The sequence below is a fragment of the Mchenga conophoros genome, linkage group LG8, assembly GCF_057382185.1.
Source record: "Mchenga conophoros isolate Kocher_MC1m ecotype Shallow Benthic linkage group LG8, M_conophoros_male_GT1.1, whole genome shotgun sequence".
Lineage (NCBI taxonomy): Eukaryota > Metazoa > Chordata > Actinopteri > Cichliformes > Cichlidae > Mchenga > Mchenga conophoros.
In genome coordinates, this window is record NC_140533.1 from 23,228,539 (window position 1) to 23,244,404 (window position 15,866).

General features: G+C 40.6%; 2 protein-coding genes across 5 annotated transcripts in view; both read right to left on the minus strand.

Annotated features, from left to right (window-relative positions):
• Nucleotides 1-5,761, minus strand: part of kif19 (kinesin family member 19) — a 50,020-nt gene extending 44,259 nt beyond the window's left edge. For 2 of the 3 annotated variants that reach the window (XM_085285104.1, XM_085285102.1), the window contains exons 1-2: nucleotides 5,201-5,718; nucleotides 3,483-3,563 (exon numbers count right to left, since the gene is read on the minus strand). In XM_085285104.1, coding sequence (XP_085141230.1) covers nucleotides 3,483-3,563; nucleotides 5,201-5,239 — 120 coding nt within the window. In that variant the 5' untranslated portion in view covers nucleotides 5,240-5,718. Of the gene's footprint in view, nucleotides 1-3,482; nucleotides 3,564-5,200 lie in introns of all 3 variants that reach the window. The other variant, XM_085285103.1, reaches the window with a different exon arrangement.
• A 3,550-nt stretch (nucleotides 5,762-9,311) lies between these two features.
• ttyh2 (tweety family member 2) overlaps nucleotides 9,312-15,866 on the minus strand; it is a 71,975-nt gene continuing 65,420 nt past the window's right edge. Inside the window, exons 9-15 of one of the 2 annotated variants that reach the window (XM_085285105.1) lie at nucleotides 14,088-14,180; nucleotides 13,905-13,997; nucleotides 13,376-13,518; nucleotides 12,970-13,155; nucleotides 12,796-12,874; nucleotides 11,765-11,791; nucleotides 9,312-10,545 (exon numbers count right to left, since the gene is read on the minus strand). In XM_085285105.1, coding sequence (XP_085141231.1) covers nucleotides 10,465-10,545; nucleotides 11,765-11,791; nucleotides 12,796-12,874; nucleotides 12,970-13,155; nucleotides 13,376-13,518; nucleotides 13,905-13,997; nucleotides 14,088-14,180 — 702 coding nt within the window. In that variant the 3' untranslated portion in view covers nucleotides 9,312-10,464. The remainder of the gene's footprint in view (nucleotides 10,546-11,764; nucleotides 11,792-12,795; nucleotides 12,875-12,969; nucleotides 13,156-13,375; nucleotides 13,519-13,904; nucleotides 13,998-14,087; nucleotides 14,181-15,866) is intronic. The other variant, XM_085285106.1, reaches the window with a different exon arrangement.

Below are 15,866 nucleotides of genomic sequence, written 5' to 3' on the forward strand. Positions count from 1 at the left end.
ACCATAGGAATTATATTATCATCTGTGGCAAGAGCTGTTATCTTTTTTGTGTTATATCATCATTAGCAAAGACGAATACACCTAGGCTTGTTTGTTAGGTTAGTTTTTTGAAATTGTTTCTCATTCTCTTTAGAAGTAACAATTATGTCCAATTGTCAGATATGCCGAATAGTCTCTTTAGAAGTAAAAATTATGCCAAATTATTGTTTTTAAGTTGAATTAGGCTATTTAGTTTTTCCCTCAACAGTTCAACGTTTCTTTGATTCTCAATGTCCATAGTGTTAGAGGCTACACCGGTTGCATTAGTTCAGTGGTCCCATAATGTAGTGGTTTACACATTTACCTAACAAACGAAAGCTATCTGGAACAGTCCCGGGAGCAGACATAAATCCTCCCAGAGGAGGCTGCATCAGGAAGGTAAAGTTAAAGTTCAAGATCAAATGTGTGGAGAAGCCTGCTATACTGATCCCTTGTGAAAGAGCTGAAAGTAGCCAGTCTTAATAATTCAAGGTTTCTTTGTTTCCCAATGACCATTGTGTCAGGCAGTGATGGTGTGATGGTACAGTACAGTCAGATAAATTACCACTACTTTTCTGAAGATCCATGAAGATCCCTACAGGCTGTCTCTGGGGGAAGAGTAAGCCTGAGAGAGAAAAAGAGCAGGTGGCACAAGGCTTAACCTGAGCTAAAACGCATCCAATGAGCTCATCTCCACAGGCTTAGCCAGCTTCCAAGTTGTCTGCTTTCTGCCAGGACAGCCAGATCTGGGTACTCTGGTCCAGTCCGTCGAGTCAGCCACCAGCCCTCTGCTAATCTGTCTGAGCACTACCGTTGGGCCATATGTTTACCATCTTACCAACAAAGTAACATATGCACTGTCTTGTTTGCTTGCAAAAATATGCTGTCTATAAAGGATTTAAGATGTAGTGTAGACATCACTCTTTATTTCTCTGTATGTGATGACTACCACAGGAGTGACAGCTACAGGTAAACAGATTCAGCCCTGTCGTGCAATATAATCCCACCACATCCACTGTGAGGATGTGACCTTATCTCACAATATCCCCTCCATTCATGTCAAGGCAGCCCAGGTAAGCCCACAGGTAAAAAAACAGATCCCAACAATCCCACTGTCTCGATAACAAGTGTGTAGCGTAAGCTCCACTAATCCTTTGTTGTGAACGTGTACAAGTGAACCTGACATAACCTCAAAGACGCCACACATCAGCACTTTCAGATATAATAAACTATGTACTGTGGTATTCAGGAGTGAAATCAACACACTGAGTCAAGCTGAAGAGGAAACATTTTTTTCTAGCTGAGGTTTGGTTGAGCCTTATTATAGTGGCTGTGTCAGCACCATATCTACCTTCCTGGTGTTATGCACTAATCCCCTGAGTCCAAGCCAATTTTAATGATGTCATGCCAGACTGGTGCTGATGTTGTCCTTAAGCTGTGATTAAATTACTTACGTTAAGAAAAACAAGTGATATACCAGCGTCGTGGATAATGAGTTTATAGCAAATTCCCTCAACAGCATGAAAAAACACTAATCATACCCTTTATTGAATATAACATTCTCCACAAACACTTCTCACTGTTTTACTGTGGTGAGTCATCTGTTGCTACTGTTAATTTCCTTGTCTTGGTTAAGAGAAGCTTCCCACCACCAGCAGGCCTACAAATGCCTCAATCAGCCTACACTACGTGAGGAGACACCTCAGCAGGTTCCCAGTCACGATGTTCATTATCGTTTGCACTACCGTCATCACCACTGCACAATCTACTAAATGATCTCGAAGAGGGACCTGCTCAAATGTGAGGCGTAATGGTGAAAATGGTCCTCAAGGGACTTGCACACGCAATGTGTCCTTCTCATATGAAAGGTCACATGGTAGCAACCTCATTAAATACTATGCTCATTGGGAAAAAGGCCACCTGGTCTATGACGGCAAACCAAGTCCAGTTTCTTTTTCTATTCCACTGCCAGAATAAATGAATAGAAAAATCAAGTTTTGGTTGTAGTTTATGAAATATGCCTAAAACTCATTGCTATGGGGAACAGCTATGGCCATGATAGCCAATCTACATTCTGTTCATTCTGAGTCATTCTCGTCATGGTTTACTCTAATGGAAAACACAATTAGTGTAATAGCTCCATTCAAAGCTGCTTATTTGTCAAATAAGTTGGAAAGTAATGTCAAACAAGTTGGTGGAAAACTGAAACAAGACCACAGTGGAAACAAATAGAACCAAGCATGAGGCTGCCGGTACTGGCTGTTTTCATATTAAAGCCAGATGTGTTGTTTTGTCAGACCAACAGTAAAAGCCAAAGAAATTCAAATTATAGAAACAGCAAAACAGAAAAAGACTTTCCAATTAAACTGTTTGTCAAATTGCATCATGGTTAATGTAGGCGCTAAGTTAGCAAGATAAAAGTATTAGTGGAATAAAAATAGGCATAAGCATTTGTCCATTGTCCATTTGTCTGACACTACAGAAGAAGTGCACTGCTAATTGGTGAACTACTCATTTCCAATGACTAGGTGGCTGAAAAATACTTCATAAGCATCAGACAGATTCAGAAATAGAAATAATTACTACTTGCTGCCCTAGGCGTCTCTCTGTTGCCATTCACGTCACAAAGTTCTTGCACCATTATGAAAATCAAAATCAATGCTTTTTATGACCTTTTCAAGACCTCAGTAATTGGAGCGGCACAGTCTTTATGTTACAACTGTGTGGGTACTACTGGACTTCAGAGATACTTTTTTCTGGACTTAAAAGATACCAGAGGGAAACTGCACCACACTTCTGTTAAAACATGTGTACCTGATTTAATTTGTACAACAAAAAGCAGAACAATACACCAACTATTTTTTTTTAAATCTACAAGACGACTTGGTGTGGTGCGTATACATGACTTAGTGCAAAGCACACACTCACAGTTACCATTAACCTTTGTATGCATTACTTTCTAAAACTAACCCGTTTCTCTTTCCGACAAGCATATGTCAGTATTTACAATGTATGACTTGATGAAGCTACTTTGAAGTTGCTGACAGACCAGTACAAGTTGATTTTAATTATGTTATTGGGTTAGTGCTTGTTAGTGTCACAGTCCTTATAACTACAGCAAGTGACATTAAAACCGCACGTGTAATGTTTTTTTTAAATAAATCTTAAAGGTGAAAATTTTAAAATATATGAAGCACATAGTCTAAGACCTTTAAGGAGCTTTTTATTACTTGAGTCTGAATCTTGCAGCATTCATATACATATGCATTATGATGTATGCTTTATAAATTAGGTTGTTTTTTTGTTTTTTTTAAAGAGATGCTGATGTTGCAAAGGTCCCTGTAGGCACCTTATTTGTGCAGTCTCATGACAAGCAGGAAGGAACACAGTATCCCTCTTTCACACAAAGCCACCCCATCACTCACTCACATGCAGAATGAAAAATTAAAAGACCAATGTCTCACCTGGTCGTCCACTCTGTGGGCCACGATTGTAGCCCCCTCCTCCTGCTCAGCATCGCTGAGGGGTCGGATTCTCAAGGCAACCTGCAGCAAACAGAGCAAACTCTGAATGTAATCAACTTGGATATGTTCGGTTTCATGACATCATATCTAAGAAAATGACACTGACAGCACATAAGACAACATGTCTAAGGTTTTATCTGTAGTTTCAACTGAATTTTTACAAATGCTTTAATGTCACTTGTTAGAGTGCTTCAACAGAAAAGCATTTTATAAGAAAAAACACTGGCTCATATATCAGATGCAGCGCACGCTGTGCTGATTTTGAACATTACAATGGTTTTGGGAATGAAGAAAGCAGGTGAGTAATGTTCAATACGGCTCAGGATTGGCTTTGTGCAGGATAAAAAAAAGAATCCCTCAAGATGAAATGTGACTTAGAATAATAAAGATGTGCGAATATAAGTAGGAAGGGGAACTATGATACACTGCTATATTGCATTAAGGGAGTTGTAAAAGATGTATCCTAGTAATAACCCAAATTCATGAAAATGAAACACATAAATTGCATGAGTAATCTTTCAAATGTCAAACACATTTTTTTCACCATTTAACTTAATAATTAGGAAAAATGCAGGATCTTCTAACTTTTAAGTCTTTTCTCTCTCACAACCCCAATTCAACCAGGGTAGGTAAACTGGAAACTCAAAATATCACTTTAAATGCAGAGCTGTCGTTTTAGAGTCTAAATTATGAATACTGGATGGCACTTGGCAGACACATAACAGCTTAATGAGTGGAGCATTGTAATACGACAGCATTATGCACATTCAGACTCCTACTGTTAGTCTAAATCTGTCTGCATGATTTAGAGATCAGCAGAAAAGCTCTGACTGAATTAAAACAGGATGAAAACAGAGTGTAGCAATACCAGCAGTGTGTTAGATCCACAGGGGTGGCACATGAGCTGCATTCATATGCATTCAAACAAATGTGCTATGACGTTCATGTATATAAGGGCTTTTATAGTGGATGTGGATCCACCTTGGATTCACCTAGGCAACAAATAGAAATAAGAAGGTCCTCTCTCTATCAGCACCATGTAGAAGGTGTATTACATGGGGGACAAGAGAGGCCGGGCAACTGAAACAGCCACTTCAATAATTCAGGTAAGGGCTGCAATGCAGGTGGTATAAAAGAAAATTGAACATTCACTATAAACGCCAGCAGCTTAAATGGTTAGGAATTCAAGAAGAAACCACTAGAAAGAAGAACAAGAACCTAAAAATAAACTATGCTTAGGCTAACTCCATGATGCCGCTAATATATTTTAGTTTAATTAAATTATATGTTTTAATGCCGAGCTCACTTAGGGGTGAATAGGATGGGTTTTTTTTTTTGTTTGTTTGTTTGCTTTTTTTATATATAAAAGGTGGTATTTGGTATCCAGTGTGAAGCCACCTTTTAGTGCATATGCCATTCAACAAAAAATACAGGCATTTTTTAGGCAAACTTCACAGAACTGCAGCCTACAGGTGTACTCTAATGAAGTGATCACCGAGTGTTCAGTTAACTGGCAGAAAATTTATGAGCTTGTTTGTATTAAATGGTGATGGTTTTCTACTACTCACCAACAGAGCGAACTCATTTGACAAAGTTAATAAAGGTGTTAGAGCTCAATAAAAAAAATATCATTAAAAAAAGCATAGGTTGAAACTCACAGTTAGCTGGTGGTCCTTTGACTCTCCGGTGTCCTTCATGTTCACTTTCGGTCAGCCTGAAGGATAGCGAGCATCAACAGAAAACGGGGCACTGGACCATCCCGCTCCCCGTCGCTACCTGCATGCCACCTACTCTTTAAGAAAAAAAAAGCACCTGCAGCACACCGCACACACCTAACATCTACTAATATACCCGGGTTCTGCCTTTAATGCTCACTGGCTGTAGCTTGTCCGTAGTAACAAGCGCGACTGGCGAGCTAACAATCTCTTCGAGTCGTTTTTACTCAACGACATTAGCTTTCCTACAACTACCGACCGACTCTACTCTCTCACTCGCTTCCTCTTTGTGTCCTCGAGAGCGCGTCGGTGGGTATCTTCCACGCAGCGGGTCGGGAAACACGGGAATAATTTAGCCAGACAAAGAGTTAAAGGTAGCGGCAGGTAACAGCAGCACCAGCAACAGCTCACCTGCTACTCGCACTTCTCTGTGTCTGTCCTCGCTCCTCTCCGCTCCGTGTCCTGTGTTTACGCGCGCGCGCGTCTGCGTTCGCGCGTGCTGTGTTGTCCCTGGAGATTCGCGGAACACCGGCAATATCAAATCAGCTACTGTAAACACCAGTACATCCGATTATAAAATAAAACCCTCTAGTCCGGGTTTTCATTGCTTTGGGTGAATAAATAAATAAATAAATAATATGGCATGGCATGTGTACTCCCAGTTTTCCTATCCTAGGCTACACAATGATTGTAAAGGAAATACAAACATAACCCTCTGTACCTTGTAAAAGTGCTTCATAGCAACCTGGGTCATATTAACATTTTATAACGCTTCTGAATTTCAAAAGGACAATAAAGTAGACAAAAAGTCACATTTAAACGAGCATTTATCAGTTATTGGACTGGATGTGCCTTTATTATTAAGTATTTTTAAAATAAATCTTTTGGAGAGTTTCTAAAACACCTTTAAAACAATGGTGAATATTTTTAAATGGCTGTATGCGTTTATCCAAACCAGTTATTGTGCATTCAGATAGATCTGTGATCCTAATATCACACATTTTACGGACGCGAATAGTTGGAAAATGGTAACCTTTTTTAAATGTCTTTTTCTGTATGAAATACCCTTTCTGTGTCACTTTGCTGACATCTGGTGGAAATGTTATGCAATTACCGTTTCAAGACATACCGTTTCACCTGTATGGAGAAAAAAAACAGAAGAGAAAGCAAACAACGAAGAGCAACATAATAAAAAAAAACCCAGCACCATCACAATAAACTAGCTAGTAGTAGATAACAGTAGATACTAAATAATAAACGATATTGTGCAGCACGCAAGATAGACAGCGCACAATGTGCTTTGAGGCAACAGCCAAGAAAGGTGTAGTCCGCGTCTGTGAACACCCGTGTGTACACCTGTGTGCATACCTGTGTGGATCAGCATGCTTGTATTCCAAAGGTTTCTCCATGTAACGATCTGCTAGGGAGTGTGGGGAGCCATAGCCCCGTCCACCAGGGTATGAAGCAGGTATGGAGGAGATCCAGGCCCCAGATATCCAGAGGCCCCAGAGTACAAGGACCCGAGGAGGACCACCAAAGGGGGGGAACCGTGCCACCCTCCTGGGAAGAGCTGAGTAGAGCCCCAAACGAGAGGTCACCCCGCAGCTACGGAGCAGAGGCCAGAGGGGGTTGCAGTGGCGTGCCCGCGGGCTCTGCCGGCAGCCAGCTGTGCCAGAGGACCGAGCTTCAGGCCCAGAGGCCAGAGGCCTGAGGGCATCCCACCCCCCGGAAGGAGCCCAGCCGGGCCACAGGCGCCCGGCCCTGCCAATCAGCCACCAGGAGTGAGCCGGTACATACATGAGCGCCCAGCCCCAGACAACAAGGACCACCAACACACCAACATCTGAGGGTATCAAACACTGGCAGGGAGTGTGGTGAGGGGAGATAGGCCTCCGTACTTTAGAGGGCCTGAGATGTACCCAGAGAGGTTGAGTCTAAGACCCCACCTGACATATAGACACAGACGAACAGGCACACGCGGACACAAACGTGCATTCCCACCCCATATGCACAACCAAATACTCGGCACTCACCCAACGTGTAGACAGACACAAATAGACACTGCACAGACAGTCGCACTCCCCAAACATACTCTATATCCCAGGTCCAGGTACCCCCGCCCTCAGAGGGGCAAGCCGCACCTAGGCCCAGGAGATGTAACCCTTCTCTCTGGGGTGGAGGCAAGCAGACCACCTCCTTATCTGCAGTAGCAGGGAGGCCCCGCATCCCAGACCCCAGTTTTTTTTTTGTTTGTTTTTTTCTTTCTTCCCCCCCTTCTCACCGTCTCTTCTCCCCTCTGTTTTTCTTTCTCTCCCTCTCTTTCTTTCATTCTTTCTCCCTGTCCTATCCCCCAGTCATGTCTGTCCCGTTTGTAGCAACCGAGAATAAAATTAATTCATAATTATAATAAAGATCAATCAAATGGACCAATATGGCAAGGCCATGATGATCCACTTGGTAAAATAAATCCGCTTGGCATCTTTCTTGGCCTTAAGACAACAATTCTGATGGCTAAAGATCCAAACGGGACACAAAAAAAACAACAACAAAAAAAACCCATACCGTTTCAAGACCGTTTCAAGACAACAAATACATAAAAGGGGGAAAGGGAAAAGGCAGTTTAAAAATATAATAACATAAGCTGTTTTTACGACCACAGAGCGTATTTAGAAAATGATCGGTAGTGAAAAAAACTTTAGATCTTTAAAACACTAAACTTCTATAATATTTACTGAGATACCGTGTCCGCTGCACTCTCCTGACATCTGCTGTAGAAATTGTGCAATTACTATTTTAGACAATCAATTTCAAGCGGCTTAATGCTGGGGGGGAAAAGCCGGAAAATGAGCAGAAAGGGGAACATAAAATAAGTTGTTTTTACTTTCATAATTTTTACTTTTCTAAACAACCTAAGTAACCTATAGTCTTTAAAAACAAACAAATAAACCAAACCAAAAGAAGGTAACAGGGATATTTTAAACTAGAATTACCCTTTAGATCCCATTGTATAGTTCCACCAAGCAGTTAGGACTTCTCTAGACCTGATCTTTGGGATATAAAATGTCATTGTTTCGTCATTTCCATCGTCATTTTATCCTCTCTGATATTTGTGTGATATTTCCTCCTAAATCTGAATTCTAGGTTATTGGGTAAAAATATCTTCAGTCTTGCAGTGCTGTGAAAAAGTATCCTGTCCCTTATGTTTCAAATCATAAAACTAATTTTAATATTGGATAAAGACAACATGAGTAAATACAAAATGTATTTTTAAATGATTATTTGATTCATTAACAGAAAAATGCTATCTAAACCTACCTGTGAGAAAAAGTGATTTCGCCCTGACCCTTATAACTGGTTGAGCCACCTTTGCCAACAAGAATCCGATTTGTTAAATGACAAATTAAGTGTGTTTTATCACACTTTTTCTAAAGCTGATTTCAATTTCATGAGCTACACTCAGCCCTGATTACTGCCAGACCTGCTAAACAACAGTAAAATAAAATAAAAAAGGACCTGTTTGACAGAATGAAGTAGGCTAAAAGATCTTAAAAAGCAACGAATCAGGCCGTGATCGAAAGAAACTCAAGAAAAGATGAGAAATAAAGTCACAGGGTTACAAAGACCTTTTTAAGGCTTTGGGGCTCAAGCGAACCCCGGCAACAGCCACAAACTGGTGTAAATCTAACAGGATTTCATAAATAAATTCATAATGTTGATGATATGAAACATTTAGATTTGTGACAAATATGTAAAACTAAATATATAGAGCTCACTAAAAATGGGATAGCCATGTGCTCATAGAAACCTTCACATCTGACCTCAAAAAACCAAAATCGAATAATTTCATCACTGAGTACAAATGAACCCTGGTCCCTGCCTCTTCATCCTTTACTTGGGAAGAATTGTACATATTTTCAGCAGTCTTTAAAAATACTCTAGGAATCACTAGTTCATGATACACTAATTGCATGTGGATATGTTTCAGTTAAATGCACAGGGAGATCTTAATGATCTCAGGCACGAACACTCAAAAACAAAATTAAGACTCATCGCGTTGTACTCAAAGCTGGTTTATTCAATTTACGATTAGACCCTGAAGTTTGCGTACACATACACATACACACACGCACGCACACACACACACACACACACAAACAAAATTAAGCACCACTCTCTGTGCCTGTACAGTGCAACATGCTGAAACAAACACACAAAACGTATTAATGACACGGCATATATCCAATCCACACAGAAAGTCATCGTTAGTCGGTACAAACATGTATTGTTTGGATTGTTTGCTATGGTGAAAGTAATTACCTGGATTCATTAATCAGAGAGCAGCACAGCTTCCCGAATCACAATAGGAATGACGACTTTATTGGATTAGTTGGATTAGATATACAGGGAGTATGAATTAATGGCCCATTAGAAAATACAAAAAAATAGTGGTCCTATGTATTGCTGGACAGAACTAGAAAAAGTATATAAAAATGGCGCACAGTTTAAACATAAAACAGAATAAGACAACAATCTGTTATTTTACAACTTATTTACAGAAGCCATGGTCTCAAGGTAGTCTCGTCTCTGTAGACTCCTAAAGCTTCACTAGCAGGCGTGTTTGTGTGTGTGTGTGAGACTGCAAATAAATTATACTGCTCCACAAACTCCTGCTGTGTGCTGCCAGTGCTGGCTCTGTGCTTCACGAATATCACGCATGGAGCACACTACATAGAAAATAACGATGCATGAGCTATCGCGTTCACATCTTTTATCTTTGGAGACTCAAATATAAGATGTCAAAATTAGTACACATCTCCATTTCAAAGGCAGAGAGAGAGATCTCAACTGAATTTAAACTTTCTTTTTTACATTATTGGGAAACAACTTTTTTTGTGTGGTTTTTTTATATGTTTAAAAGAGCGTGTGAGGGTATCAAAGGACAAAACAGATTAAGAGCTTGTTAAGTTTGACAGCACTTCTTGGAAACGTCTAGCACGTTCTCCAAGAAAGGATAGAAATGTCATGAATGAGCTAAAAGAACAGAGAGAAGATTACAGATATTGTTCCATTATCATTAGACTCCACACGCTGGAGTCCTGACTGACGTGAAGCCACACAGTTTCCTCTGTGAGTCTTCTATCAGCTGCATGTTGCTGTCTTGTAGATGGTATGCGATGCTGCTTCTCTCCTTGGGCAAACAGGGAAGTCTATGCTTGGAAGTCATTTCCAAAGTGTCTCCTCTGTTCTTCGGTCATGGACAGGTAGGTGGCCCTCATAGTGGGAGAGTACTATAGACAAAACACCAACACAGAGACATATATAGAGAATATTACAAGTCTGTTGTATTAGATTGTGGTGATGTAAACATGTAAAACTCATTTGTAATGGAAGAAAGTAGGGAAAATGGGCTTAAAGGAACAGTCCACTGAATATCTATCTTAATGTATCAAATTCACTCTACTGTGGCACTGACATGAGAAATGTTTGAGGCTCTCGACTCCCCTAGTGGGACTTAAAGCAGGGAAAGCATGGATGATCAGGTTAAAAAAACAGGTGAAGTGAAACTACAGAAGAATGAATATATAGTACATGTTTATAGTATAGCTACACGCTAGACAGTTTATTAGTTACACCTATCTAGTTCTGGGTTGGAGCACCTTTTGCTTTCAGACCGGCTGTAATTTTTGCTTTAATAGGAGGGTTCATAATTTTTTCAAATCACATTTAAAGTCAATTAAATCACCTTTCTTCCCCATTCTGATGGATGCTCAGTTTGAACTTCAGCAGGTCATCTTGACTATTTTTACATGCCTAAATATCTTGGGTTGCTGCCATGTGATTGGATGACTAGGTATTTGTGTTAGCAGTGGAATAGGTGAGCGTATGGCTGGCGAACGTATGCGTATATAAAGACTACTGGCTAGTATATCAACAAAAATTCTGTGTTGGAGAGTATGCAAACTTTTAAATGCCAGATTTCATTCCTACAGTGGTTGAATATTAGTTTCTAAGACAAAGTTTCAGTGGAGTATTCATTTAAATCATAACAGACCATGGCAGGGTAAAATATTTTAGATATCACCTATAGTTTGTTTTAAAAGGCCAATCCTTTATTCATTAAATACACACATAGCATAAAGTATGAAACACTTTCCAGGTAAAATCCATTTTATTGCAGTGCACAGAATCCCTACTGCTAACACTTTTGTGTCAGTGCTAGGTGTAAAACGAAATGACCGGAGAAAGACTGCATGCACATAGGAGCTGACTGTGAAAGTACCCAGAGACGCAACTACCGTACCACCCTGTGAACACCAGGGGCTGAAATACCCTTGCTAAGTGAACCTATCTGCGACGGGGACAATAGGTTGCAGATTAAAAGTCATGCTAAACAGGAGAACTGCACAGGAGACGAGATAATGTGAGGTGAAGGAGAAATGATAGGAGATGGAACAGAGGGACAAGTGAGGGACTTTATTCCTGACAGAGAGAGAAGAAAAGACTTACTCGATTTCTATACTGCTGAGAGTATATCTCCAAAAGTTGATTAAAAAAAGAGGGAATATAGAAATGAAAGATACAAACAAACATACACATGACAAACAAACAAACAAACAAAAAATATATAAAAGAAGCTGTTAGCCGAAGATGACTGCATGATTCTGTACAGTTATAGCCATGAGGAAGAAATTAACATGCATATTATTTGGTTGTATTAAAGAGTCAAAAGACAGAGCATATCACATGTTTAGTTGGTACTTTAGCTGGAATTAAAGGTTGAAGGTTAATGATAATGATGGCTAACTTAAAAAGAATTACATACATTAAAACTGCAGTAACACATGTATAAATTTGGTTCAATTTAGATTCTAAACATATAAGCAATCTTTAATAAAACATCTGAGCAGGAAAAAGGATAAAAACTTATTTCTTTCCTATAACTGTAAGCAAAATCCAGATTAGAGATCTGTAAAATGGTGTACAGCATGCTATTAGGAGCGTGTGCTGAATGAAAACTTCATTTAAAATGTTTCTATTTTTATCTCTGTGATATAACAGGAGACTAGAGGCCCAGCAGGGTGCTGAGTTAATTCAGTGAGGAAGAAAAACTTGTGTGTTGACAGTGAAAGAGTTTATGGGTTACGGCCTGTGTCACCTTATCCCGAGAGAGAGGCCTGAGAGAGGCTAAATGATGTTCTGTTCATATTAAATATTAACTAAATTACTTCTCCTCTCCTTGCTTTGGCACTGTAAGCCAGCCTCCTGTATGTTGTTCACAGCAGAAAATAAAAGCCACAGTGTAAAACACATGAGTATCTGGTTAAATACTATAAAGAACCTTTAAAAAGAGTGGATTTAATCGGAACTAAAATGTAAGTGACGTGAATGTAAAATGTAACAAAGGAGGTTAGCTGAGTCACCAAGTTAAAAAAATGAAAGAAATAATAAGCTGTTATTTCTAAGAAAACCACTTCCTGAGTTTAACTGAGAAAGAAATGACATCATAGGAAGGACTTGGCCTCTGGGACCCAACGCACCGATGGGGGTGGAGAGCCTCGTCCTATCAGAGGCACATTCTCATACCGTGGATTTCCCCCGAAAAGAGCTGTGTGGTTCCTGCAGAAAAAAATGAGACAAGTGACTCGGATATGGCTCAAATTTCTGATGTCACTTTCCGCCCCCCCCCCCAAGTTGTTTTTTTTTTGACTCACATGTACTCAGACATTGGGGCATTGGAGACAGCCGGGGCGGGCGGGTGCAGGCTGGTCTGGCTGCCCATGCTGCTGCTGTAGCTGCAGAAGCTGTGCATGTTGGTGTGGTCAGGGTTCTGAGACCCTAATCTCCTTGCCCGTGGGTTGAACGGGTCCTCCTCATCCATGTCATCGTAATCTTGTTCCCTTCAGTGAAAAATTAGGAAAGGAGCATCAGAGGAAAGGTTTACGATATTGCATTTCTTGGGTACGGTGTGAATGACGCCTGATGGAAACAAAACTTCAAATTACAGTATTCTTTGGTATGTGCTGGCTTAGACGGTACACCGGGATGTACATAGAGAATGGTGCAGAATGAGAAAATGAGGGCGCTCAAGCAGGCAGACAAGCCTGAAAATGTACTGACCTGCAGGCAATTTGTCTCCATGCCCTGGGAATGGCACACAGCATGACAGTGAAGGCACAGGCTGCCAGAATGGAGAACAGGCAGAGGTACAGTACACCCTCCACTCCATCATAGCACACCCCCACCATTGCATCCAGGTAGTCCTAAAGAGGTCAAATGCAGAACACAGATATGTGGCCAAACTGTTTGCTCATTATCTGTACTCTCGCTGCCATGTTTGACTACACAGCGGAACAAAATGAGCCAAAGATGAAAAAGCACTTAGTGCACCGGTGTGCGTCATCATTTTCTTCATTTATGTCTTGCACATTCGGTGGGACTTCAACATCATTCACGTAAACCGCATTGCAGTCATGAACCGCACTGTGCAAACAAACTTGCAAACAACACAAGAGGTTTTTAAAATTACTTTTATCTTCTCTGCTCTCAGTTCCACTTTCAGTTTTACTCTGAAATCCTGAATGGCCACTTACTCTCAAGTTGACCTAGTTGTGCTTCTCTAATGCCAATTAGGATGCAGTGAACAAACCTTGTTGAGCCCCCTGCAGTCCAGCAGGGCGGTCAGCTGGTGCAGACTGGCCTCCGAGGAGTTGAGCAAATGTTGTATACCCAGGAGATCTCTCTGTGGAGAGGTCAGCGTATCATTGAAAAACACTTCAGCCCTTATTTTTTTTCTCAAACTACAGCATAAAAGTGTTTCTGTGTGCCATACCTCAGCCGTAGGAAACAGTGGTACAGCAAACTGCAACAGACCCTGGATCTGGATCTGCATGGTGGTCAGAGACCTCTGGAAGATGGCCAGAGGCTGCAAACAAAAGTACAGAAGCAAATGAACAGCAAGCAAATAACACATATGAATGCAGCAAGCCTTGGGCTGAGTAATAGAGGTACTGTAATATGTACAGTAATTTAAAAAAAGCCTCAAAAACTATAGGTAAAAACATTAATGCCATAATAATTGGCTTTGATTTTATGTCACTGATCTGGTTTGGATTTATTGAAATGGAAAATCCAGGTTAATGGTCAAAAAGACTGGCCTAAGCTAAATCTAATTTTCATTGGAGGTATTGGGTGTTATCACAGTTTGTGTTTCCCCCTGTTTTATACAGCGATTTCAGATTTTACAACTTTATTAAAAACCCAACTTTTTCTTATGATAATATAAATACAAATAAAATTTTTATATGTCAAAACGTCAGATTCTTCACTTCATTTTAACATGCTTTGATTTTGGTTACTTGAGACACAATATCCCATCTCAACAACAGATCTATGTTCCCACCAGCAGGGGGCAAAATAAGCATCCAAATTCAGCCCAGAGTAATGGGATAGTCTGTTCTACCTGAAACACAATCGTTCCTGCCTTTTTTTTTTAATTAACATTCAAGTATGATCATATATCAATTAATCTGCCATATCTTCAAAGTAAATCTGTATCTTCACAGTCATCCAGCCTAACAAGACGAGCCTGGAAACCCCCACGCCTGGGGCACAGTGTTAAATTGAAACAAGATGTGGTCAATTACCTCAACTATACATAAATGTAATTGCTTTCCTCTGATCTGACATTTTTTCTCGATCTACACGATCGTCCATGGCCCAGTAGCTCTCTGCTACACAGTCGACTGGCTTCAATTGATTTTTTTCCCCCAACTTTAGCTTGAGTGAGTTTGTTCTAAGCCAAATAAAGTGAAAAAATAGGACAAAGACAGTGCATGGAGGAGGACAGTAAAAAAAAAAGAGAAGCGATGATAAAAATAGATAAAGAGTTGGCACAGGAGTGATGCCAAAGGCAGTGTTACGCTGGGGCAGGAAGGTAGACCCGCAGGGCACTGCGGAGAGACAAACACCTAAGAGAGTAAGATAAACAGGGGGGAGAAGCTTGTTTGCTTGCCAGTCAGTGTGAATTCCTGTATCTGCCAGCTTGCTTGTGAACTTTGCACCTGTTGGCTATCTGTGTGACAGTGAAAAGAGCGCTGACTTTGTTTACCAGGCAAGGTGACGCTTGTCTGCCCTCTGCCGCTGTGCTCTTGTGGTGTGCTCCTCGGGGCATGTCTACAAGAGCCAGATAATAAGATCTGAGGTCTGGTGAACCAGAACTTACAGAAATTGACTTAACTGCTGACTGATGTCAGCTGGGAAGTCAGTGAAGTGACCCACAAACTGCTTCCCTGAAGAGTAACTCCACAGATCCTCAGAAGAGTGGGAGGAGAAGAGATTCTCCAGGTTGTTTCATCTAACGTGCAATTTCATAGCCTTTGTCTCGGCAGTTTTGTAACACTAAGGTATGCTTTGTCATGCATCAAGGAAGCAAGAACAGAAAGAGAGAAAAAAAATGGCGACAGTCTTTGATCCTTGGTGGTTTTATAACTCCTCTGCTAGAAGTTAGGATGTAACTCAGACAGACAGGGCTGGACGAAGGGAAAGCCTGACAAAGATGAAGCCTGAGGGGCAAAGAAATGAGCAAAGACTGAGCATCGCAAATTACAGT